At 37.9% G+C, this 25,175-nt stretch overlaps 3 protein-coding genes and 1 long non-coding RNA gene across 6 annotated transcripts; 1 reads left to right on the plus strand and 3 right to left on the minus strand.

The window, feature by feature from the left end:
- Positions 1-6,020: 6,020 nt before the first annotated feature.
- LOC103935162 (protein CYCLOPS-like) lies at positions 6,021-11,816 on the minus strand. Of its 3 annotated transcripts, none has more exons than XM_048573483.1 (12): positions 10,931-11,809; positions 10,562-10,812; positions 10,144-10,193; positions 9,835-9,978; positions 9,682-9,730; positions 9,551-9,603; positions 8,698-9,374; positions 8,219-8,262; positions 8,063-8,111; positions 7,525-7,573; positions 6,891-7,019; positions 6,021-6,438 (listed from the first exon to the last, which is right to left on the minus strand). In XM_048573483.1, the coding sequence occupies exons 2-12, from the start codon at positions 10,745-10,747 to the stop codon at positions 6,315-6,317; spliced, it is 1,554 nt and encodes a 517-aa protein (XP_048429440.1). In that variant the 5' UTR covers positions 10,748-10,812; positions 10,931-11,809; the 3' UTR covers positions 6,021-6,314. The 3 variants fall into 3 exon arrangements, with proteins under 3 accessions (XP_048429440.1, XP_048429439.1, XP_048429438.1); XM_048573482.1 differs by having other exon boundaries at positions 10,562-10,815; positions 10,931-11,807; XM_048573481.1 differs by having other exon boundaries at positions 10,562-11,816.
- A 307-nt stretch (positions 11,817-12,123) lies between these two features.
- On the plus strand, positions 12,124-12,987 carry LOC125472270. Its single transcript, XR_007254191.1, has 2 exons — positions 12,124-12,683; positions 12,803-12,987. It is a non-coding gene; the product is annotated as an uncharacterized LOC125472270 (long non-coding RNA).
- Positions 12,833-14,826, minus strand: LOC103935161 (protein BUD31 homolog 1-like). Its single transcript, XM_048573484.1, has 4 exons — positions 14,674-14,826; positions 13,933-14,033; positions 13,630-13,817; positions 12,833-13,207 (listed from the first exon to the last, which is right to left on the minus strand). Exons 2-4 carry the CDS (start codon positions 14,024-14,026, stop codon positions 13,052-13,054), a joined length of 438 nt encoding a protein of 145 aa, XP_048429441.1. The 5' UTR covers positions 14,027-14,033; positions 14,674-14,826; the 3' UTR covers positions 12,833-13,051.
- Positions 14,827-21,104: 6,278 nt separating this feature from the next.
- LOC125472271 lies at positions 21,105-24,828 on the minus strand. Its single transcript, XM_048573485.1, has 5 exons — positions 24,501-24,828; positions 24,046-24,176; positions 23,340-23,465; positions 23,036-23,163; positions 21,105-21,782 (listed from the first exon to the last, which is right to left on the minus strand). The coding sequence occupies exons 1-5, from the start codon at positions 24,691-24,693 to the stop codon at positions 21,482-21,484; spliced, it is 879 nt and encodes a 292-aa protein (XP_048429442.1). The 5' UTR covers positions 24,694-24,828; the 3' UTR covers positions 21,105-21,481.
- Positions 24,829-25,175: the final 347 nt, after the last annotated feature.

The following is a 25,175-nucleotide window of genomic DNA, read 5'->3' on the forward strand; positions in this document are numbered from 1 at the left end:
TGTAGCCGCAGTGCTACATCTTTACCAATAGATCAACATCAAAGAAGATGTCCTATCTAATACAATGAGCTAAGTACAACGAAGCTCAAAGTTGAACTCATATATGGAATTTCGGGTTTCATAACCTCTTCAAGGGTCTTATTTGCATATAGCGTATGGAAGATCATATGTATTCTCAAAGGTAACACCTTCGGGGTATAGTTTGACTGGTAGACCAAAGTATCGTCAGAACAACGCTTTGAACTTCAAGTCAAGGTATAAATGAGTTTTCCCAAGATTCTTCATCTCAAATTTTGTCTTTAGATACGAGGCAGTTTTCTCAAGCTCTTCTAGAGTCTTAGTGAGATGCATGTCATGAACATAAACTATAACTCTAGCAATTCAGAATAAGATTTCATAGTTTAACACACAAGGGCATAATTCATATCCCTGACTGATCAAATAATCACTTAGACGAGTATACCATATCCGCCAGATTGCTTCAATCAGTAAGTGAACGCCTTAAACGAGTTAAGAAGGTGTTCCGTAGTTTGGAACTATTTGAACCAGTCTATGCAATTTTTCAGGAGCTTACATGTAAATCTCTGTATCAATATCCCCATGGAGAAACACTAACCACATTCATAATATTGCAATCAATCACAAGGTGTTTGAGAGAAACCTTGCGCCATAAGGCGTGCATTACATCGCATTTCATTCATCTCATTACGCTTCCTTTCCCACTTGTAACACAACAGGGTTACCTTGTGCAGTGTAGGAATGATAGGTCCAAATACACTTTGGTAAAAAAATTTAACCTGCATTGTAATTTTAGTTGTTCAATCAGTTCTACATTGTCATTAATCAACAGAACATAGTTCGATGTCGTCATTTTTCATTTATGTCAATAGCTACCATATAAGTGAAAACATCATTGATGATAATCTCATTCCAATTCCATCCAAACTAGTATACTGAACCAAGAACTTCAAGTCTCGGGAGTAATCTGGATTAATTTCATGAGATGGAAATGATTTGAGACAGTAATTGAGTACGGATTTGGAAATGATTTGCAGGTATGTTTACAGCTGGTATATGATCTTGTCACTTTAGCTAGATCAGAGCTAGATCAGAGGAATGCATCTGGAGCAACATTTTGAAAGCTAGAATACATCACACTTGCTTATCACACTTGTGCGGTATGGGGATTGAGATGAGACATAGTGGGCAAAACTGTCTCATTGAAGTGACAATCCATAAATAAGTAGTTAAGAGATCGCTTGCAAGGGCTCTAAAAGAGCTATTATGAAGGAGAATCATAATCGACAAAGATTCATAACCTTTTGTGAGGACCCATATTGGTACGTTGCGACGGCACAACTTGGCACATGGAATGCACATCTAAATGCATAAGTACGAAACATCAGGTTTGTACCCAATAACCAACTGTAACGTCGAATAGGTTGGGTGGTAATGGACCTCAAGGCAAACCAACATAGCTGCGTACAAGATTGCATTGCCTTAGGCAGAAAACGAAAGCTTAATGCATTCACCAAGGTCTAGGTGATTAATTAAATTGCGCTTTATGATAGCTCTGCGAGGCTGTTTTGGGGTGAACATGGGAATTCGATGTTCAATTATAAACCCAAAAGACATACAATACTTATCGAACCATTTTCGATATAAACTTTTTGACATTATCCAGTCTTCCAGACTTTATGGGATAATAAGGATGGTAAACCTTTTAAAATCGGCCATGAGGTTTAGCAGCAATGTGTGTAGACAAACATGTGACCAGTTTGTCGATTCATCAACCAAAACCATAAGTATTTATATGGTCCGCATTTTGATTGGATTAGTCCACATATATTCCCTTGAATCCACTGTGAAAAAGGGTGATTTCGTATCTTTGCGAGGGCTTGGCAAAGTGTGCTTGTAAGTACATGATCTTTACTTCGGGTAAGGAGATGCGTCGTGACATCATTGTTCGACCTAAGTGTTCCAAATGGTCGTGTCAAAGCAAGTAAATTGCTCAATCACCCGACTCTAGGTCGCCCATATGTGGTGTGTTCCCAGTTGAGAGACAGCCCAGTGGCCCCAAATAAAAGCATCAGGTTCATTTTTGGAGGTGGTGCAAAGATGTTCCACTCTATTTACTTCGATGATTTCTTTCATGATCATTGTCATCTCGAATATTCTTAAGACTCAATAACGTTCTTTCAAAATGAGGAGAATATAAGGTCTCTTAAATGGTAATTTAGTACCATTCATACAACGAGGAGTGTGCCGATGCTCCTAATCAGGCTGGATAGACTTGAAGTCGTTGCTAGATATGTGATTTAGGTGTAAAGTTAGTGTGCATAGTATCACATTCATCCAGACAACTAATTTTCCCACATTCGTACCTAATCACGTGTTTAATTGAATTTGGTCACATGTATACAAGAAATATGATTCAATTAACTCGTATTCGAGGACAATATCGATAAGATTATCCATAACTAAAACAAATACCAAACTTGAATCCAAGAACATGGAAAAATGGTCACAAAGTAAATGGTTTACTGATGGGATTCGGCCAACAAGGCCATCCATGTCAAAATTATGTTCTTCTAACGATGTTCGGTGGAGCAAAATTAGTTTCACATATTGACTATGAGAATGGTACTCCTCAACAACATTGGTAGAGGCATGAACATATGCATAACCAATGATCTATTCCATCGAGACGAAAGTCGATTCTGCAGGGCTGAGATTCAAAAATATTATCCTTTATTCTTGAAGTTTTAGGTCTTAGGTGCCATGGATCACGCTTCAGGCATGATGTCATACCTTAGTAGGCCCTGATTCTACCATATATTGTAAAAACAAACTCGAAATTGGATTATGAATGAGACAGACCCAGACTTGGGTTCAATAGGCTTCAACCGAAGTTGTAAAGGTCTGTTCGGTGGGCCTTTGCCAAAGTAGAGCATTACCGTTCGGTGGGCCCCAACCGAAACTGGGAATCACTATTTGGTAAGCCTTGACCGAACTGGGTCGAGCCATTCAGTAGACTCCAGCCAAGCTAGGTCTATACCATTCGGTAGACTCCAGCCGAAGCTGGGTTTATAACTTTATCTCACGTTTGTGGTAGTAATCAAATCCGATAATTTGGTAAACTTTCACTTTCTACACTACTGCTTCAGGAGTGAGTTAGAAACATGAAAAGACGAGAAAAGTATTCTCTAGTCAAAATCCGATCGGATTTATAAACTTCAGAATCGTACTCATCCATGGACATAATCATGGTGTGCTTCAGGCAATATCTCACATGATCAGACGGTCCACAGAAGTGAGCCAAAGAGGCATGGAATCCTCGTTCATGAGGTACTTCTATCTGTAATGCTTCAGCATAATTCTTCAATGCCATTGTTGGCTACAATGGTTTCTCAGCTTCTGATAGTCAAATGGAGATTTACGTCTTATATCCACATAAAGTGGTTTTGTTAAGAAACGTCTAAATAAGTGAAATCGAGTTTGTTACGGTTTGACAATCCACTAAATGGAGGGAACAAGATTGTGATTGCTACTATGGAAATAAGATATCCATAAGCATCAAAGTAAGAACATTTCAAGTTCTAAGACAAGGTGTACATGAAAAACGTTGGGTTTTCATGGGTGTAGTGTTTTATGAAAGCTTCGGATTTCAAAAGCACTAAATTCGTAACTACTGGTTCAAGTTTAGTTATGAATCTTCTGGTTCAAGAAGAGGTACTTGTAAGAACACATAATACAATATACAACTAAGTGTAGTGAATTTGGGTTGCTTCAGGAACTCAAGTGTGAGTGCTTCGGGACTACAAAAGGGAGTCAGTAGTTCAAAGAAACGAAATAAAATATTGAATTGTTAATGTTCAAAAGTGGGCTTTAGGCCAATAATTTTGGATGTCATGTCAGATTAATGGACTGCTGGTCACTTTTAATTAATTCAATAGATCGAGACTATTTGGGGTTGATCGTAGAAGCAAAATAATACAAGGTTTCAAGCCATATTTTGGACTAGACGGCTATGGGCCATTCAAAAAAAAAAAAAAAAACCAAAAAATTGGTTAAGGTCGTGCAATCGAGCACAACAAATATATGGGTGCAGGATGGAATAAAAAATCAAGCCAAATATGGCTTTGGATCGAGAACAAGAGGCAGCCTGGCATTGCATTGCTGACTGATGTCCAATTTGCAAAGCTCAGCAGCTGCCAGCTGTGGGTTGGGCCTTATGAAGCTGTTGCAGGCAGCCCAACTACCGGCAAAAACAAGCAGTATGCTGCAGTGTCACCGGCTGAGAAAAGGAGCAGCCCAACTGCAGATAAGTGGGCCGAAGAAAAAAAGAAAAAAAAGCCCAGTTAGGCTTGGGTGTCCTCAGAGAAGGTCCAGCAATGTTGGGTGTGGGAGTTGCAAGAGAAGCTCGACGGCGCCGTCACAATCTTTATGGTTTCAGACTGGAAAACAAGCCGGAGTTCGTCTAGAATCCTAAAAAATCTCGACGGAGAACAATTCTCGATGTCTAGGAGGTCCATAACTCAGAGATTCATGACTGGGATCTCTTAGGTTGCCGTTGAGGATGACGGTTCTCACCAAACGATACGACTTCAGGTTGTCAATGGTGGCGGTCCAGTTCGATTGAGGGGACGACAGGAGAACGCAGTCGTTTTTGGTGACCTCGGGTTGGGCTGGGTAGCAGCTCACAGCTTGACTACCTGGCGCAGCTCGGTTTCACAATTCGGCGCGAGCGCGTGGCTCTAGCGACTGGCTTGGCTTGGCATCGCGGTTGTAAGCCGCGGCTCAACCAAGTTTTCCATTTTTTTTTCCTTTCTTTTTCCAGATTTTTAGTATTAAGGTTTTCAGAACCCAAAAATAATTTAAAAAAATCATGCTTCTATTTTCTTTCTTTCTTCGACTCACAAATTCCACACAGCGATTTTATAATTGCGTAATGCATGAACGTATCTATATATATATTATTGACAAATATATGAACATATGCAATATATAGATCGGAAGGAAAATATAAATGTAGAGGGTTCATGCATCACGGGGAATGTTTTCATGCTTCACGGTCATTTCAAATATCTTAATTTGTTTTAAAAGAACCTGCTTGGCAGAAAACAATTAAGCCTTTGAATTTGTAGAAGATCATTCTCTAAAAGCTGGAACTGCATCTCCAATGTGTTGTATCACGTTCAACATAGAAAAATTAAATTGAATCAATAGCATGTAGATCAATTTAATAAAATAATAAATTAATCATAAAAATAATGATTAAAACGTAATACTCCACTAATTGAAAATCAAACTCTCTTTAGCGCAACGTCAAGAGCGTGTTGATAACGTGTTGTGGCAGAGAGAGAGAGAGTGGAGAAAGTATGAGATGTTAGGATGTGTTATTTCCCCTGCACAGTACCTTTATTTATAGTAGCAAAGAGGGGGAAAATCCTGTCCTCCAAGGAAATACAATACTAGTAGGGAAAGAATAACTAGTAATCAAATCTATCTAGGATTTAAACAATCACACTTTAATATAATATCTATAACACTCCCCTTGAGTGTGTAAATACTCAAGTAGATTTGTCATCTGATAGAGTTTTAAGTCTTAAGTCTTGCATGCATACATTGCTTGAGAAATTTCATATCTTATCCAAGACTATCTATTACCTCGTGTTTTTTGCACAATATTCTATAATGTTGACATGAAAATTGACATTAAATTATGGGGTGGCACAAAGTCCATGGAGTCCCACTTTGAAAGAGGCCCCCCAACATTTTTGTTTAACTTATTAGTGTAGGATTATGGAGTTTAAGTTAAGTTTATTCGTTAACTTTTTATGGTTTTAAAGTGGTTTGGATGAAATCAACTCAAGCACCTGACAGATGCCACAAAGAACTAGTTGTAAGTTATTAATTAAAGCCTCATGTACTACACGTGATGAGTCTCAGGTTTGACTCACAGATGAAGATGAAGATTTAACATTTATATTGAATTCGATAAATAGTCATAATTAGGTTATTGCTACTTGTCCAAATCCAGCCTCGCCTTACCAGAATATCATTGTATAAGAAGTAACCTCCATTTGACATTCACTGGTTAACTGGTAGAATTTACCAGACATTGTAGAATTTACTGGTCAACTGATAGTTTGACATTCACAAACTCTAGTTTTGGAAGAAAAAAAACAAACAAACCATGATTTACTTGTGCATCAAGCATTAAGATTTGCCTGTTTGCTTTGTCCACAATTGAACCTTTATAAATTCTCAAGATCCTGAAGTTAACTGCAAACCAGAAGTTGATGAGAGTTTCAAATCTTTCCAGTTTCTGAAAGGACTCTCTCTATCTCCTCTACGAGCCGTTCTTTTTCATCAATTAGATCTTCATTTTGCTTCTGCAGCTCCTCTATCTGCGTAGTCTGCTCAGAATCCTTCCTGAAACAATGTAAGACTTAGATAATCAATCATTTTTCAAGTAGAACATCAAGGCGCGTTTCTAGCAGTCAAACCAAAAGCTTTCGTGCTCTGAAAAAAGACCCTGCCAGTTGATTTGATCTAACTGTCAATACTTGCCAAATACTTTTCTCAACAATTTACTAGCTCTAGCACTTCACCAAGAGGCTTAAGTTTCGGACCAACAAAACTATTCACAGAAGCTAGTTAAAAGCTCTCATGCACAACAAGTTTCTTGATTGATTGTAGACGTCATTGTCCAATACAACAAGAAATTTTATGTTCTTTAGCAAACAACCGCACAGGTTCATCTTAGAGATGAATATTTAACGGTTGTATGCATAATGTGACTCGAGTGATAGGAAAAAAAATTGATACGTGGAAACATCAAAGTAGAAAATTCTGAGTAAATGAAAGCTAGTTTGTTCCATTACCTATTCATGAAGGACAAGTTAAGTTTGAGTGATCGCACTTCCTTTTCAAGATTTTCACACCGCTTCAAGACAGATTGTATATCAGATGGAATTACTGGAGTCGAGTTCCTTTCCTTTGCCTCCGCCATTCTACATCAGCAAGAAACTTAACGTAAATATAACCTTCTCATCTCTAAAAGACATGTAGCACCTTCTAGATAATTTCTATTGCTTCATGTTCCTACAAAGATGTGTTCTGGCATTAGTTGAAGCTGCTCAGCTTGGGTTGATTTTAACATAAAATCCTCCTCAACTTCTCTTCCTAGAATTCCTAATAAAAGTTACGATCTTCGATACAATCAATCTGATGTCAGACAGTAGGTGAGATATGCATACTAGTGTTTTTTTTTTTTCGCGGTCTTATCTGTGTGTGCCCATGTGTGTAAATCAACCCCTTTATCTTTAACTCATATATGAGCATCCACATTAAGGAAAGACTGGAATTAAGATTCAATGGATAGCCAATTAACTCAGTCTACTGCCATTTGTTAAAAAGAATACGGAAATAAAGAAAAGAAGATCTCAAATTCGAAGAAGAGAGGTTTTTTGGGGGGAAGACAATACTAGCCCCCATTGTAGGTGTTGCCGTACTTACTTCCGTGACCTCTCCACCCTGCGTTTTTTTGTTGCATCCTCCTTGTCCACTGCAAACATTTTTCTTTGTTAGAAAGTAGAATACCATGAGGGGAAAAAATACAGTAACGTTTTACTTTAACAGAATTTCTTCAACTGCGGATAATTATCAAGATGAGAATGTAGTAACAGAAAGAAAAGGCTTTCGAGACACTTATACGGGGCAACAGAAAAGAGAATTATATCTTTATTCAAGCTAAAGAAACATCAATGTCAGGTAAGTCCAAAGGCTTTCTAGTTTTCCACCTCGAACATAAGAACATTCCGTTATATTTTGTGCACATCATAAGTAAAGAGTTTGGTTTTTCTTCTCCCATAAAGTAGAGTACATTCCATTCTAAATTTTTTTTTTACAAACACACATGAGCATATGCTGGTAAAGTCCAATTCAGAAGTATGCTTTAAGAAACAAGAACATTCTGGTTTAATTTATTTATAGAGATAATATTGAAATAAAAGCCATAACTCATTATGCTGAAGTTTTAGTAATAATTGGATACCTGAAACAGCTGATGTCACTGATCTGTAGCGGTCTAAACGTTTCCCACTCTGTGGAATATGGCAAGTTAAAGAACAAAGAAACATGAAACCTGGTAAATGTTTTAGAAGCTTTCATAATAACATGCTATACTCAATATCGAAGAGTAGAGTCTTACCTTTTGATCATCTTTCAAGTTTCCAATTATCCGTTCTCTGAAATCTGCAGTTTCACAACAAGATATATACTAAACTTTAGTTAAATGAAACACTGACTAGATGCTAACCAGTATTAACTTTTGTTAGTACTGCCAATATGCCTTCAAAAACGTTTTTAATCACAAAAGGAGAAAGAAAGGTGTGTATCTGAAACGTCTGCACAGACATACAATTACATTTTGTGCCGAGTCATTTGTAATTTTGTATAAATTTTCATTTACTCTGGTAAATGGAAACAAATAGTTCTGATCATGGTTCTTTCACAATTTTAAGATCTATCGTGATGGTATCTTGGGCTAATCGATTTTATTTTGTATGTTAGTTATCTGTCAACAAAATTTGCATAAGATAACTCAAAGGCTTCTAAAACTAAAGGTCACCGATATCAGTCTGCAATACAACTTTCATAGGAAGGGAACAGTGACTCAAAAAGGATCACCTTTGGCTCTAGAGCTTCCAGCTCGTTTGATTGAACTTTCACAAATGCTCAGCGTTTGACTTGAATTGCTGGGACCGTCACATGCATCAAAACCAGATGAAACTACTGGTGCAGCAGCAGATGATTCACTTTGGGAAGGTTCTTGAGAATTCCTGCTTATGGGATTCGGGTTTGTGATATTTACAAAACCTTCCATCTCAAGATCCAGTGAACCTTCAACATTTTGTTTAATTCTATGATTGTTAACTTGGATAGTAGATACTTCCTGAAATGTTCCCCCTGCCATTTCATGAATTTGATCCCTTTTCCCTTGATCAAAACCGATGTTGACGATACCTTCTTGAACAGAGAAACGTCCATTGGAGCTATCGTCATCCACACCTTCTTTCTCGATCTGATTGCTAAGCTTTTTGCGCTCCAAGGTACCCTTTAGCATGCTCACCACAGATGAAACTCTATCCAATTCACTCATTTGTGGGGTGTTGAAAGTGGACGATGATGAATTGGATGGAGAAATGAAGGTCGCCAATTGATTGGTGACCACACAAATAGAAGGGTCATTGAAACCATTTGAAAATGCAAAATCCTGTTTTGCTAGATTGCTATTCCCTGAAGCAGTCTGCATCACTTCCAGACCTCCTGGCATTTGAGCGTTTTGCATGGCAACATACCTCCTCCTGCATTTTAGTATATATTCATTGAATGAAATGAGATGATGACATGTGCCCTCCATAAAAGTAAATAAGAAAAAAATAAATTAAATACGATGTAGAATGGATTAAGGACTGCATCCACCAGACAGTTTAACAGAAATTCCGCTGTTATTATCTATTAACAAGTGTGTAAAAATTACCGCAATTCAGAGGATCGGCTTCTTGTCATTGGTTGAGAACTGTGAAACCAGGCCTGCGTTGACGGTAAAATATTAGATACAAGATGAAGCTTCCTTGAAATGAATCCTGAAACGAATCAATATTAACATGCCTTAGCCAAGTATAGCTCGCTAGCCTGCATTCCTCGTTCAACACCATGCCTGAAAAATTGAGACCAAATGTTATCGTCACCATGTAAATAAAATCATATATGCTACAAGACAGCTTATTAGAAGGCAGCTTATTAGAAGGGAGCAGTAGCCACCTGATTGAACTTTGATTGTTGTCACCTGAGATTTCATCAGGCATGGTATTAATTGGTGGATATAAACACTCATTGCTTCTTTTCTTTTGAAGAATACCGACATGTTGCTGACCCGACGATAAGCTAGCTATTTCAGTAGATATCCTGTGATGTACAAAGCAATTATGAGCTTATAATAAGAAGGCCAAGAAGATCAAAGATCCGGAAGTCTGAGGGTAAACAAAACTATGCAGTCTGGAAAAGAAGAACGTTTTTAAGGCGTAGCACACGATTTCCATTTAAGGGTTGCTCAAACTGCAAACTACTTACATCCGTGATCGGGTACGATGCGCAATGCTTGATGAATTGTAGCAATTGGTCTGGAAAAAGTTGCATGTCAATCAAACAAAAAAGACAATCAGGAAAGGGATAGAGCAGAATCCACAAGTGCATATCATCCAGCTTCTAATGGATTTTGTATATCTTATGTGAAACAATTATTTGAGCATCAGATTGTAGAGTTATAAAGGAGAGTAATAACTGGTAGGGAAAAACAAATATTGAACCATAAGAGAGAGACATTGAATCGCGTTCATATGGAATGAATGGTATTTGAATGCGAATTACGAGCCATTTTAACTGACTCAAACCTAGATGATGTTCTATTGGACATTCAATGAATGATAAAGCTTTCAACAAGAAAAACAAGTAAATGAATACTTAGGATAGGAATAACACGGCTGCTTGCCTCTCCAGTTGTGAGCCAGCTTTTGAAGAGTTCCTCGCTATCTGTACGAAAGTTTTGAGACAAATTCTTAAAACCAAGCATCTCCATGGTCGGTAGAGGCGTTGCAACTGAGCTTTCCATATAAGATCTCACGATCAACTCCTCGCTTGTATTCCTATAGAAGTCGGAAAGCCCTCTTCCTTCCATCTGCTGCCCCTGACTTCTTGGAACCCCCTGACCCTGGAATGAGTTTATCAAACTCTGCCAACTGCCTTCTGGTTTCACAAAAGAATCATTCACTGAGCTTCCCTTTTCACTGACCATACTAAATAACTTTTTCCCACAAACAAAAAATTTGAAGCCACCCGAAAAGTGTCAACTCTTATGTACCTGCACGAGCTATAAGCAGACTATGTACTCAAGCAGATGATTATCCCTCTGAAACCAGCTACTTACACGTGACGACTTTAAACCAGTTAGACAAAGCAACTATGTCTGTCTCTGCAGTCTCAAGTCTGAACTGATCAACACTAACACCAGCTGAGCAAGAGTTCAAACATTAAAACCAACCAGTATATGCTAAAGAACAGGTCCCAAGTACCCAGATTACAATTTCATATGTCAGCGTTACGTTTATTTTTCTTTTGAACAGTTTTACAAGCATCTGCTGGGCAGCGATCATCAAAACAAGATTATTATAAACAAAAACTGCGGTATCTTTGATTTCGGGTTATCTAAAGATTCTTTATACCAAACATTGTCTCTTCCTTCTCATGAAACTTCATTCTTACAGCAGTAAGTAACACAAGAAGATTAAGATATAAATTGAAACTTATTAAGCTCAATGTAATCTCAGTAAGATATGCAAGAGGCATGTAGCTCAAGATGTTAAGAGTGTTTATTCCTACACCTGAGTTTTGTGTTCATATCCCACTCCCCAGTATAGCTCGTATCAAGAAAAATTCTCGGTAAACAGAATAGTACAAGTTTTTCGGCTTTCACGAAATTAATTTACTTAGGGTAGAAACAGCAATGGAATGATGGCAGCAAGGAAAGGGACTTGCTTGATCATGTTTATTTAATAAGTGTAGCCGTTGGGAGGGCATTGTCATAGTGTTGGGGAGGTACTAATCGAGTGGTGGACTTTATATAATATGGTAAATTGGTAATGGTCCATTTAGAAATTTAATATCCATCAAGTGGCCATTTTTTATTGGATTAAAAAATCATAGGCTCCAATACAAGCCAATTTGATTTTGTTTTGTTTTTTCTAATCAATTTGAAGGCTTATGAGTAAGGTTTTAAAAGACGTTAAGCGCTAGCCGGCAGCAGGCAGGAGAGGGCCTAGGCGACTAGGCGGTGGCTTAGCCGGATTATGCGGATTTAAGTAAATTTCTTATATATATTAAAAAAAAACATGATTGTATACATAAATTGTAAATAAAATGACATATAGATTATAAAGTATTAGAACATATTGAAAACATGGGGAATATATAATGAGTGTTCATCCAAATATTCAACAGGTCCCTTATATTTTATTGAAAAAATAAAATGCAAAATTAAAGTTATCATTTTTTCTAAGTGAGAGTAGTGACCTAGGCAAGTTTAAATGGGCCCCTAAGTAGATCTAGGTGCACTTTCTTAATTTTCAAACGTTTAGGAACTAATTGGGACGGTGGCCACCCGCCTAGCGTATAAGCAGGGCATAGACAACGCTAAGTGGAAATTTTTAGAACAGCGCTTATGAGATGCAGGAGATTATCTTTTTTTTTTTTTTTATACAACTGTATTCTACTTTAAGGAAAATACGACCGTGCTAAGCCACGCAATGCGGCTTATGACCCGTATCAGATTAAGTGTCAAACCGGCCTATAAATTGGTCATAAGCCATGATTCAACCATCATTCCTAAGACCACAACCTCATTTGTTGTGTATACTTCTCAATCCATAGCGCACCTGGCATATTAACGTCTTATCTCGAATTCACTCAAATTACAACACATGTTTTATGAATATACAAACCCTAAAACCTAAATCCAAGGCTAAAGACATGGGTTAAAATTTGGTGCATTCGATACACCACATTAAACATGCCGCATTTATCCTATACGCCCGATTATTTTCCAAGATTCAGTATATGTAGGATTTTGCAATGACTCTTCAGAGTAGCGATGTCCCTAAACTTAGCAACTCAATTTGTGAAACATGGAATCGAACAAATTGCTCAAACTTTACTTCGAATAACGAAATGTACTGAGTAGGGAATGCACTATTTCAACCAACAGGAATAACGAAGCGTAAAAAATTCAAACTTTACTCAATTACAAGTAAAACATTGGGCCTAAGGAAAAGTTACAGAGACAACATACTAGTATTACCGTTTATAAAGGGATCGCCTAGATTAATTAAGATCAGCTAAATGTTACAAATTCCCAACAATCCACAATACCAAGGATAATGTGGTTCAACATCTCACTTGTATTGCAATTTGAACGACATACCACTAATCAATCTCCACTGGCACAGCCCTTACAGCCACAATGCACACACTCTATAACCTTCTCCTCCCTCAGATGCTTGGGCACTCGGCAAACACATGTGGTGGCAAAGTTATGATCCCGAGGCTGCATGCATCTTAAACAACAGAGGCGTTCGTATCCAGGCTGCATGAGTTTGCTATATTTTCGTTAACATTCTGAGTATCCTAATTAAGGTACAGAAGTTCCTTTTTAACTTACAAACACAGCTGACAATGCAAAATCCAATACATATCTTTATCCTCATCGTCGGCACATCCATGTCATACTACCCATGTCCCATGTCTATGTATTTCCCCCTGAGTTTGCTAATTTTCTAGCAATGCTAAGTTTACTCCAATTTTCTTATATTAAATATTCATGCTTGCATTCTTTCAACCGTATTTACAGGTTTTTCATGATTAATAACTAAATTCCAATTCAAAACTAGGCAACTTATTTCCAAGGTGCAATCTAACATGCAGTCATCTTCATACACATATAAACCAGATTTAGGAATGAAAATGCCTACTAATTGCAAATAAAGATAGAAGTGATCCGAGGCAAACCTTTTTCCATTTTGCAATTAGATTGCGGTCAGCATAGCCTTGGTCCAGGCAGAAGTCATATAATTCCTTGGAAATTTCCTTTCTTCGATGGTAAAGGTCAAAAATATAGCGGCTCTTTTGATGTGCAATTTTGAAAATAGGCCATAAGGTCTCACATTTTCTCTTACCATCATGAGTATCATTCTCAGCTGTCCAAAAGATAAAGGAAACATACATTAGTATGGTTTTGAATTCTTATACGCATCAATTTTTAAAAGTTCAATGAAAAATGTAATAAAAACACGGAAAAAAAAAAGACTAAACCTTCTCTCATCTTAGCTTGTAGCTCGCGAAGAGTAGGCTCAATCAGTTCCCAACCTTCTGGGTATTTCACTCGGTTAGTCTTCACCTTGGGCATTTTCTACCTGTAATCAGTGGCAACATATAAGTTCAAAAAAGCAATCCGAAGGAGCAACAGAATCAACAAGAAAAGAAGCCATTTCCAAGAATATATTAATCAGCGAAAATCGTAAATGAAGAGCACCAGCACCGAAGCAGGAGGTGAAACTGGATTGGACAGAACTTTAAAGCCAATTTTCCTAAGTCGAAAGTTTCTCTCTAAATTTGGGTAGAGTCTAATTTGCTTTTTATGGGATTTCCCAGCAAAATGATAAAACAATGAGTCTAGTTGAAAATTCACAACAACAGCAACATCAACAAAGCCTTATCCCACTAAGTGAGGTTGGCTATATATATATATTAGAACGCCACTGTGCTCGATTTTGTGCCATGTTGGTAGAAGATACGATTATACAAGCAAATCAATTAAAGTTTTAAAAACGAAGGCTGGAGCTCCAACTCAATTCCAAAATTCAACTTAATCCCCAAAGTATTCATCAACTAAAATCTGAAATCGGGCATTAACTCAATAATCCCTAAATTCCTAGGTTTAGGCCGAAAACCAGAATTTAGAAACTATAATCAGAAGAAAATAAACTAGAATAAGATGAAGAATTGAGCAACAAGAAGAAGAGAGAAGTGGAGGATCGAAGAAGAAGGAATTACAGTTACAGGTGAGGATCGGAGGGAGGAGCGGAGGAGCGGTGGAGAGCGCTGCAGTGTGGAGGAGGAAGGGCACTGTTGGCACGACTGATGGAACAAAATGGGCTTTCGTAATTGGTACGAACAAGTATCGGTGCCCAACGGAAAAATAATGCTGGCCTACTTAATAAATACTTCCTAGACAGAATCGAGATGGATGAATCTCAGTAAAATACTACCATCGTTTTATCTATTTGTCACAATTAATTAATTAAATAATTTTTATTTTAATTAATTTTTAACAAAACAATTTTTAAAGAATAATTTATAATATTAATTTTTTTCAATAAAAAACATGAAGGTTCGGCCTCCAATCATGGAACCTTTTGAGGAACAATTCCTCGTCTTTTATAATATTAAGTAGCCAAATTTTTTCCCAACAAAGTTTAGTTATATTAAATTAATTAATTTAACCTATAAAACAGATAACCTATACTTTGCGCCCTAAAAAATCACATCATATAGCTTGTCATTCTGAAAATCATTTATACAAAGGACAAATAAACTTGTGCATCCCATACCGCACTCATGTGCTCATTCTGTTTGGCCCTAAATAAATGATTGTGTTCATAACATTAGGCACTTGGGGTAGTGACCTCTTTTATGAAAGATTTTAATTTGTGGTAATATAAATAAAGGGGCCGGCTATTGAGGTTTTCTGTGACAGCCCGTCCCGAGAATTTTAAAAACGTACGCGTGAAATGACGAAATTGCCCCTAGTTTGATTTCTTTACGTTTTGGGTTATGTTTTCGGGTTTTGTTGGCCTGTTTTGAGCCACACACATACTCCCACACACCCACACTTTTTCCCCTGCCCTGCATCCTACCCGTGTCCAGTTCCCTTCCCATTTTCCTTTGAAAACGTACGGACATACACCCAAAACCTATCAAACCTCCACAGATCGAAGAAACCAAGTACATATTCGAGCTCGTGAGGCTCGTAGGAGTCCAACCATACCATTTTCAGGTAAGAACACCTTCGTTTTCACGTCGAATCCACAATGTCCGATTTCGAGTATTGTTCATACACACGTGATTTCTCACGTTTTAGGAAATTTCAAGCTTGTAGGTAGCTTGGTGAGGTCCCTAGGAGGCTTGGGGTGGTTCGTTTGAAGGTTTTGGACGTCGGGATCACGAGTTTCGAGGTTGGCCGGATTTGGGGTGTTTTTGTAGGTGAGATTTCGTGGTTTTTAGCACTTGAAAGTGGTATGAATGTGTTCCTCTAGTTCTAAGCTTCATTTTGGTACCAATTTTGTGAAATTTGGATGAAAAACGAAGAAGATATTGAAGTTTAAAAATTTCCCAGTTTTCCGGCGCCGTCGCCGGCGCCGGAGGTTCACCGGAGAAGGAGACGGAATATTCCGTCAAGTCTGACGGAATATTCCTGACGCCGTTAACGGAATCTGTCAAAACTGACGGAATATTCCCTACGGCGTCAGTTGACGCCGTCAGCGTGCCAGGCACGTGCCTGCGCGTGTGGCCGTGCCTTGGCCGACGCGTGCGGCGGTGGAAAATTTTTCTAAAAATATGGGGATGTTCCTGAGGTTGAGTAGGTCACGTTGGTATATTCATATACCCCATTTGAGAATTGTATGAGAAGTTATTTCTAAAGGTTGGTTTTGTGCTTTTAAATTGACGTTTTTTGTAGTTGTTTCGCATATAGGTGACACCTATCCCGAGGACGAGCGTGGTCACTCGAGACAGGGGGGCTACGACCCTTCCACATATCAGTGAGTGGGCTTTTGGTTTTCCGTATATACCTATATACTTATATTTTCCCAGAAAATGATTTAAATTGTTTATTCGCTTTATGCCATATATTATATTGTCGTTGGTTATGCATGGTTACTGCATTTATATATGTGCATGTATTGGTGCTGTGGACGCATAGGTAAGTGCCAGGTAGGTGTTATGCATGTTTACTTTCAGTAGTGATTCGAGATGCTTAGAGAGCTCATAACCTGCACCCCCGGTGTTAGTGCTCCTGCCCAGAGTAGGGCACAGTCCTTCACGTGATGTTCACCTCCCGCACCACACGCTCAGCTTGGATCCAAGTTAGGTGCACAGTCCTGTCGTACAGACCACTCTAGGTGGTTCCGACTCGTAGGTGACCCGCGATTATTCGCACAGCTTTCACGTGATCGTAGCACTATAGCGTATATATGTATTACACCCAGGCCTGTCGTACAGACCACCTTAGGTGGTTCCGACTCGTGTGCAGGTTCATCTAGTGAGATTGAGATTTGAGCTCTAGATGCAGCCGTACTGGTCACGTTAGGTGACTCCGGCTGCCAGATTACATGTTATTGTTATGATTTCCACCTGAGCACTTGCATTTCATTATGAGGTTTGGCATGGCATATTCTTGAGCATGGTTGGTATATATATACTATACGTATATCTATTTTCTAGGAAGTATACAGGTTTTACGGCGAGGGGTTAGAACGTAATTGTTAAATGGTTTTCGAAAAACTTTGTTTTTGCCCACTCACGCTTTTGTTTTGCGCCCCTCCAGGTTCTAGTTGAGTAGCAGGTTCGGTGGTTTCCTAGAGGGCTTCCCGGCATTTCTGACAGACCCTCACCAGCGTAGGGCCACCTTTGGGTGTACTGTTGTCGTATTATTTCCATTTGGACTGCTTTAGGCTTGCTCTGAACTAGGTGTCGTACTTATTATTATTACTTACTGTAAAATCAGTTTTTTTTATTTATTCGTAGTACTATTTTATTAGCTTCCGCACTGTGCACATGGCTACGTCACTTCCACGTGACGGCCAGCATGCCCTAATCTCGATCGGGGTGTGTCATTTTCTCTATACGATTTTGGAGAGATAATTTGGCTAGAGCTCATGGAGATTTGCAGACTTTTTCATACAAGATGTTTTCAATATTTTTCTTTTTAATAATATTTTCTATGATCTTAATTATGAATATGCATAACTAATCTATTTTTCATACAAGATGTTTTTAATGTTTTTCTTCTTAATAGTACTTCCTTTGATTTTAATTATGTATGCTGACACACCCTGACTCAGGATGTCCACTAGGATTCCGAATCAAGTTGCACTGGCCGACACCTGGAAGGAGACGAAACCATTAAGTACGGTGATGTGGAAAATGTGAATAAATTTAAACCTAAAAGTACCTAAAGATAAGAGTGCGTGAGAATGAACCTATTTCACACGCGATATCAGAGTATAAGTAAAGTACAGTAGTGTGGGTAATGATCATACCTTCAGAGCTAGCCACCTATACTGAGATTCACCACGAATCCTCGTCGATACGGACATCCAACAGTTAAAACCTGGAAGGGCACAAAAACAAGGGTGAGTGAGCCTAAAAATAAAGTTTTTAATAAAAACCTTTTGAAAATATTATAACCCCTCGCCATAAAACCCGTATAATTTCCTAGAAAATAATAATACATATGTATATAGAAATCATGCTCGAGAGTAGTGAAAACCAAGTATATACCATGCCAAGTATCTCAGCAATGAAATAAGTCAGCCAGGTGGAATAAATCAATGTAAAATGATATGCTAGCCGAAGTCACCTAACGTGACCTGTATGGCTCTAAACCTGCACACAAGTCGGAAAGACCTAATGTGGTTTGTACGACAAGCTGGGTGTAAATAAATACGCTTAAGTGCTACGATCACGTGAAGGTTGTGCGAAGTATCGTAAGTCACCTACGAGTCGGAACCACCTAATGTGGTCTATACGATAGGCTGGCACCTACCTTCGATCCAAGGTGAGCATACGGTGCAGGAGGTGAACGATCACGTGAAGGCTGACCCTGACCTCAGACGAAGCACTAACACCCGGATGCAGGATAATGAGTACCAAATGCATCCAGGCATAACTATATATATCACAACCACTAACATCATAATGTACTCACCTGTAGCTTACCTGGGCTTCGCAACATAATGCAACATTATACATGACTACACCAATGCATATACTAAAATATAACGCAAGTATGACATGGCATTTCAATCACATTTCATTTAAAACAATTTCTGGAAAAAACGTAAAGTATACATACATATATATATATAGAAAACCAAAAGCCCACTCACCTGGAGTCCGTGCTACAACTCCCTAGCACAACATCAAGGCGTCACGAACGATCAGCGCCTAGAACAATTATCAAATCATGTCTTAGAATTCTTATCAATAGAACATATAACTTACATGTCCTAATTGGGAAGATCCGCACGTCGGATTCCCTATCCATAAGTTTCTAATATCCTCAAATATTACGTATTATAACATATCAAAGTTTGGTGACGATCCAACGGTCAGACCGTCGATTGCTATAATAATCAAGTGGCGGACTTTCATGGAACTACGTCCAAATGACAGAAATTCGTCAATCGGACTTCACCAATGGAATCAGAGTATTCAAATTTAACCTAGGAAGGTTAGAGAAAGTCTCGGCCCACACACCGCCGCAGGTGGCGGTTGGGCGCCTCGACTTGCCAAAAAATTCAACTGTTTCTAAAAATTACCAAATTTTACAGAAATGAAGATCTCAACGAGTAGAACAAGTTTCATACCTATGACTAAGGCCAATTTGGCCAGGAAAAGCCTTAATTTCATGAAAACCCGCCAGAAACCTTTAAGATGGGTGTTCTTGATTCGTCATCTTCGGTGCTTCGCTGCCCCTACAACTGATTGAGCTTTGTTCTAAGCCTCAAGGGAAGTCTATTGGTGGTGGAAATGGGTTGATTTAGCTTCACGATTTGCGCATCGCCGCCATACACCCATAAGCTCCACAGTAGGTTTTTCCCCAAAAATAGCACCAAATTCATTATAAGTTTAGGTGGAAAAGGAAGAGGGAGGGTAATTGAATGTTTTCCAGGTGACAGATGGCGGCAATTCACTAGAAATCCGATGAAAAACCACCAGAAAATATGGTGAAAACGAGGTTATGTGGCGCAGGTCAAAGGGAACCTGATTTCCCCCTCCTTCTCACCTTCCCTCCTTTCCTTCCCTGCTCTATTTCTGATTGGGCACTTTCTTTTCTCTCATCTCCCCATTTGCCTACACCTCTCCCTCGTTCTCTCCTTTACTTACCATCTCCACTGCCCATCACCATTCTGCTTTAATCTGGGCCACACACGTGGCTACTAGATTTTTCTTCAAAAATCTGGAGTATTCTAGAAATTAATAATTTTGCAACTTTGCCCTCAACTTTAAACGTTAATAACTCATTCGTTATAATTCCAAATTACGATCCGTTCGCGCCCACGTATTTTTGGCGACGAGTATTATGAGGATACACCAAGAAATTGAACCTTACGTGACATGACACGGCAGTCAACAAAAGTCAACACTTTGCCTCGAAGGGCATTTTTGTAAATTCACACTTAAAAATTATAAAAATCGTAATAATTGGAGATGGGTCGTTACATATGCATACTTTGAATTGTGAATCATTGTGTTTAAACTATCTCTATATCTCGATGCTTGATCATTATTAGGATGTTTAGATAAGTAATTGGATGCAATTTCTTGGAATGCCACATGTAAATTGATGGATGCTCATTGTGGTTAATAATTGTAATTTCACTTAGAACGAATGCCACATCTTACGGGTTGGATGGTTTTCCAAAGGTTAAACTTCTATGAGTCCATGGTCAAACTTCTAAGGTAACAGTATTTGAATCAACCTTACTTTGTCCTTAGAAAATCATGGGCCCACACTTATAAATCATTTCTGATGGTTTTCTTCAAATTGAAATTGCCTTCAAATGTGTGCTTTGCCACAAATTCTCCAAATACGTTCTTCCATATATAATGTGATTCACCTCCAAGTGTTGATTCTTCTCTCTTCGTTCAGAAGATAATTCATCCACAGTTTTTCAATTGGAGCAGGGACCTCTAAACATCATAATTTTGATGAAATAAATGTTCACTTATACATTAAATTTCGACATGTCAAGGCTTACGTGGCACGCACCGTGAGTCTCACATATCGTGCACAAGGCACGTGACTCATCAAAACTAGACGAGTCATCAAAAGTGACATGTGTCGACATTTGACTAAAATTAATTAAGGAATTCTCTTTATTAATTCTTCGATTAGTTTTAATTTAAATCAAGTAAATTTATTGATTTAAATTTAAAATATGATTGATTATTTGATTATTTATTATTTAATTTTTTTTGTCAAACAATAGATGTTAGATTAAGGACGCACACTGTAGTGCAAGAACAACACTCCTCTCCACCGTTGCTATAGAGAGCCACTTGCGATTATTTGATGAATTCAAATCACAAACCACACCCTATGTTCGGATGTCGAGTAGAGGCTTCTAGTAAGAGCTTTGTAGCTCTTGAACAATTCATCAGCAGTATTATTGTCTGAAATTTTAACAAGGTAGCCCAAATAAAACATAAAACAAAAGATTATTCAAATTTCAATGTTGAAAAATAGATTCAATTCTGTGAGACACTTTTCACAAATCACATATAAGATTATCGCTCTTTTACCTCCATGTAAGTTGCCTATAGTATACAATATCTACCTTAGCTCAATATAGATATATATATATATATGTATGTATGTATATATGCTTCTATCCGACAAGACGAAGACGATGACTAAGCGCATTCAGTGCCCAGTCAATCGTAATTTGTATATCATTGTACAGAGAATGAATGATACACTCCGTCGCTGCAACTCCAAATATGTAGAATCCAAGACCGACCCCTTGCAGACAAAAATGGAATTACAACTTTTCAAAAAAACTGTGCTGCCTACTTCTCAAGAGTTCTTAAAATGTACGATCATCTCCGGGAGGCCAAGCCTTTTCCCATACTGGATAGCCAGCCAACCCGCAAAAGAAATGTATACCACAAGTAAACAAGTGCGCCTGAAGCTGGTAGTAAGCACTCTTGCGGCTAAAATCTGAGGCAACCTAAATTTCATTTGCTGCAGGAGTCTAACAAAGATTATGGAGATAAAAGAAGTTAAAAACCCACTAATAACTCCAGCTATCGTTTCCCACCTCCAAAACCCGCCTTGTTTCTGGCTGACAATCCAGGAGTGTAAAATCTTCGTCGCCCTGAAATATAAGAGACACCATTACTAAGTAATACCATACAAGAACAAAATACAAAACACAAAACATAAACAGAGGCTTTAATCAAGTTCTACTCCATTATCAGAACAGAGACATAGTGTCTATTTTTCATTTTAGCTTAATAGAATTAAATTCCTTCTTTGTCTAATTTTTATCAGAGATGACAGGAAGAGGAAAGAAAAAGAAAGGCGGGTTACAATGGTTTAGTGCGTTGTCAAAAGCCTTCAATGAAAGATAGCATCACAACTGTTTCCACTTAATCCTCTACATACTACTATCAGGATAAAGTTTTCCTAAATAAGAAGAAATTGTTGATTGGTATAATGGTCTATAGAAGAAAGAACATAGGGATAGTCTGGACTCTGGAACATTAAAAATACTACCATCGCCCAAGAGAGAATTGTTGGACTAGTTAAGATTATCTCCTATGGGAGTGAATAATAAAGTGGATAAAGCTACAAATAAATTTACACGGTACAGTAAACACTAGAGATTATGAAAAGGCTGGAACAATCATGTCGCTAAACAGATGGCCTGGCTACACATGTAACAAATGTAAATGCAAAAGATTGACATGGAAAAAAGAGAGTGGACGAGACTAAAACTCTTTTGTAGGGAACAATCATGATGAGAGAGTACATGCACTATATAACAGTGACAACGAAGGTGCTGTCCTCTATTTTTCAGATTTGCAACACAAATACTCCCTCCATTCCTTCAGATATTATGAAACTATGTGCCAATGTAGTGCAAGCAGAAGCATGAAAGATATTTTCCTTCTACAAGTTTTCTTCTGCTGTCATGGTTCCACAGAACCTTTTTTACAGGTATGCAGCATCCAAGTGCTTCTTTTGATAAGAAAGCTGTGGCTTGTATGTATTTAAAATTTTAAAATACAAGTAATCATACGCATACCATATTGACTTCGCCTAAACCACCTCACCCATCACACTGTTCTAATCAGATAGTAGATCGGAATTTCATTTGGAACTTTCACATATTGTTTCTTGAATTTTTATGATATTATCTCCATGTTTTCGGAACCAATATATCCATCCATGCTGATATATTACCTTCTTTTTGAGATAAGCAATCTATTTAGAAAAGCTATCCTAACATATTTATGTGATTAAGTGCAGTTATCTAAACACTCACATTTTGGAACTAATTTAGTCCATGAAACAATATACAAACTGATAAGCTAAAAGAAATAAGAAAAAAGTCAGTTTGCTCACAGGATGCGATATCTTCTAATCATCTCAAATATAGACGGATCTTTAGCTTGGCAACTGAAGAAACCATCATGATATAAGCTAACTTTGGAAATGCCATTCGTATACCAGCAGTCATAAGTTTCATTGACCTAACAAACATGAGAAATTAAGAAAATTCTATCACGGAGTTAAAGAACCGTAATGTTCAACTATGATGTTACCTCCATGGTAAAAATGATATTCATATATATTAGTTTCAACCAAAATTCAAAAACGATTTTTATGCTGACCACAGCGTAAGCAATTGAAAGGCCTTGCAAGATACCTTGAATTTATCTTTGGTCAACCATGCAGCACCAAAATTAGGTCTGCAATTAAGAGGAAGGGCCTCATTTGGAGCCTCAGCCAATGCAAGCTGAGTCTGACCAGAAGACTGATCTTTGTATTCCACCTGCAATCAGGAAACCCAAGAATTAATATTTGAATGAACAGACATGCAAAGCAGAAACTGCTACATACCATTGTCCAGTTCATGAAGTACGAAATTACCTAAACAAGAAAAGGGGAAAAACAGAGAATTTGCTCTGAACCCCTTGTTAATCTTTCGTGGGTTGACTCCAGTCAAGTTTATCAAGAATTAGAGGAACCATGGTAGCATGACCGTAAAGCATAATTTCTTTAAACTACACAACAGTGACGTTATCAGTTTACCTATGAAGCCCCCTTGCCAATTACCAACAATTTTTCAAGAAAAAAGGCTTCACAAATTCCATCCTACCACTACATAGAATCTTCATAGTACTCTTTTGGTTCATGGATAAACTGCACTTACCTCAAACTTGAAGAAAAACCTAACAGAGATGCACTCAAATCCAAATCTCTAACAAAATAAAGTTCCAACTACAAATTGTGTGTGGAAGCTAAAGCTATGCAATCAGAAATTGCTACTATGATTAGCATACAAACTGATTTAAAAAACATGAGTTCGTGCTGATATATATCGTTAAAAGTTTCAGAGTAAGTTAGAGTACCTTAAAAATTGAAGCCCAGTAGTAATCATAACGGCATCGAAACCTTCTTCCTTGAAAAGGATAAAACACATGCTTGGCTTTATAATTGAACAGTCCAAGCTCACACACTTTAGATGACTTAAGATCAACACCTGCAAAAATGAAAAACCGCTCCCACTCGATTACTATGATTTCGTGATCGATAATAAACTAACAACAGATCCTTGTGTTCCACAAACCTAACACATATCTACACAATTCTAACACAAAATGGTGATTCCAAATTTCCAACTAACAAATTTGCATTAAAATCATTATATATGCTATGCAACCACAGCAAAACCAACTCCTTTTGTTGCACCTCAACAAACAAAAACAAATTTGAAAAACTCTATTCTGCTAGTTCGATTCTCATTTCGAAGTCAACAAACACTGATTTTCAAGAACATCAAAACTATTAAAATAAATAAACTTACTGCTTGAGACGATCCTGCACTGAGAGGACACTGAAATTGAGCTCGGAATTGAAGAATTGGCGACGAAAACGGCGACGAAGGCGACCAACAGCGATAGTGAAAAGAAAGCAACGATAAGGAGAAGGAGACCCAGAGACCACCGGAGTATTAAATTGGCCACGCTGCCCTTCGCAGAGACCTCCTCAGAATCCATTAAGTTTGGTACTTGGCGTAAATTAAAGGGAATTCGTGGAGTTTTCTGCAAAAGGTCCAGCCACCGGAACCATTTATCCGGTGAATGGAATCCCCAGTAAGAGCATTGAACACAAGAAGAGGAATTTCTTTTTTTTTTTTTTTGGGTGTTTCACCGACTTTCTATTCTAATAAAAAATCATATTTTTGTTGAAAAGTCTGATGTCTGATGGCAATGAATGCCCACAAAGCAAAAGTCTCCTGCATGGGCAAAGTTTTCAATGCCCATGCAAAGTGAAATTGGAAAGTGAATTATAATGTCAGAGGATGCGTTTTAAATTTCAAGACGCATTAACTGCATCAGTTTGGAGTTGCTCTATAAATAGAGCACTCCGCATGTAACAGAAAGTTGAAGAAGAAGAAAAACAAGAGAGAAATATTAGTAACATCATCTATTCCTCTGCCTTTTATTTATTATCTGCCTGTGCTATAGTTTTTGTGTGG

Source organism: the organism of the source record quoted next, unplaced genomic scaffold, assembly GCF_019419815.1.
Source record: "Pyrus x bretschneideri cultivar Hongxiangsu unplaced genomic scaffold, Pyrus_bretschneideri_v1 Contig69, whole genome shotgun sequence".
NCBI classification, from domain to species: domain Eukaryota; kingdom Viridiplantae; phylum Streptophyta; class Magnoliopsida; order Rosales; family Rosaceae; genus Pyrus; species Pyrus x bretschneideri.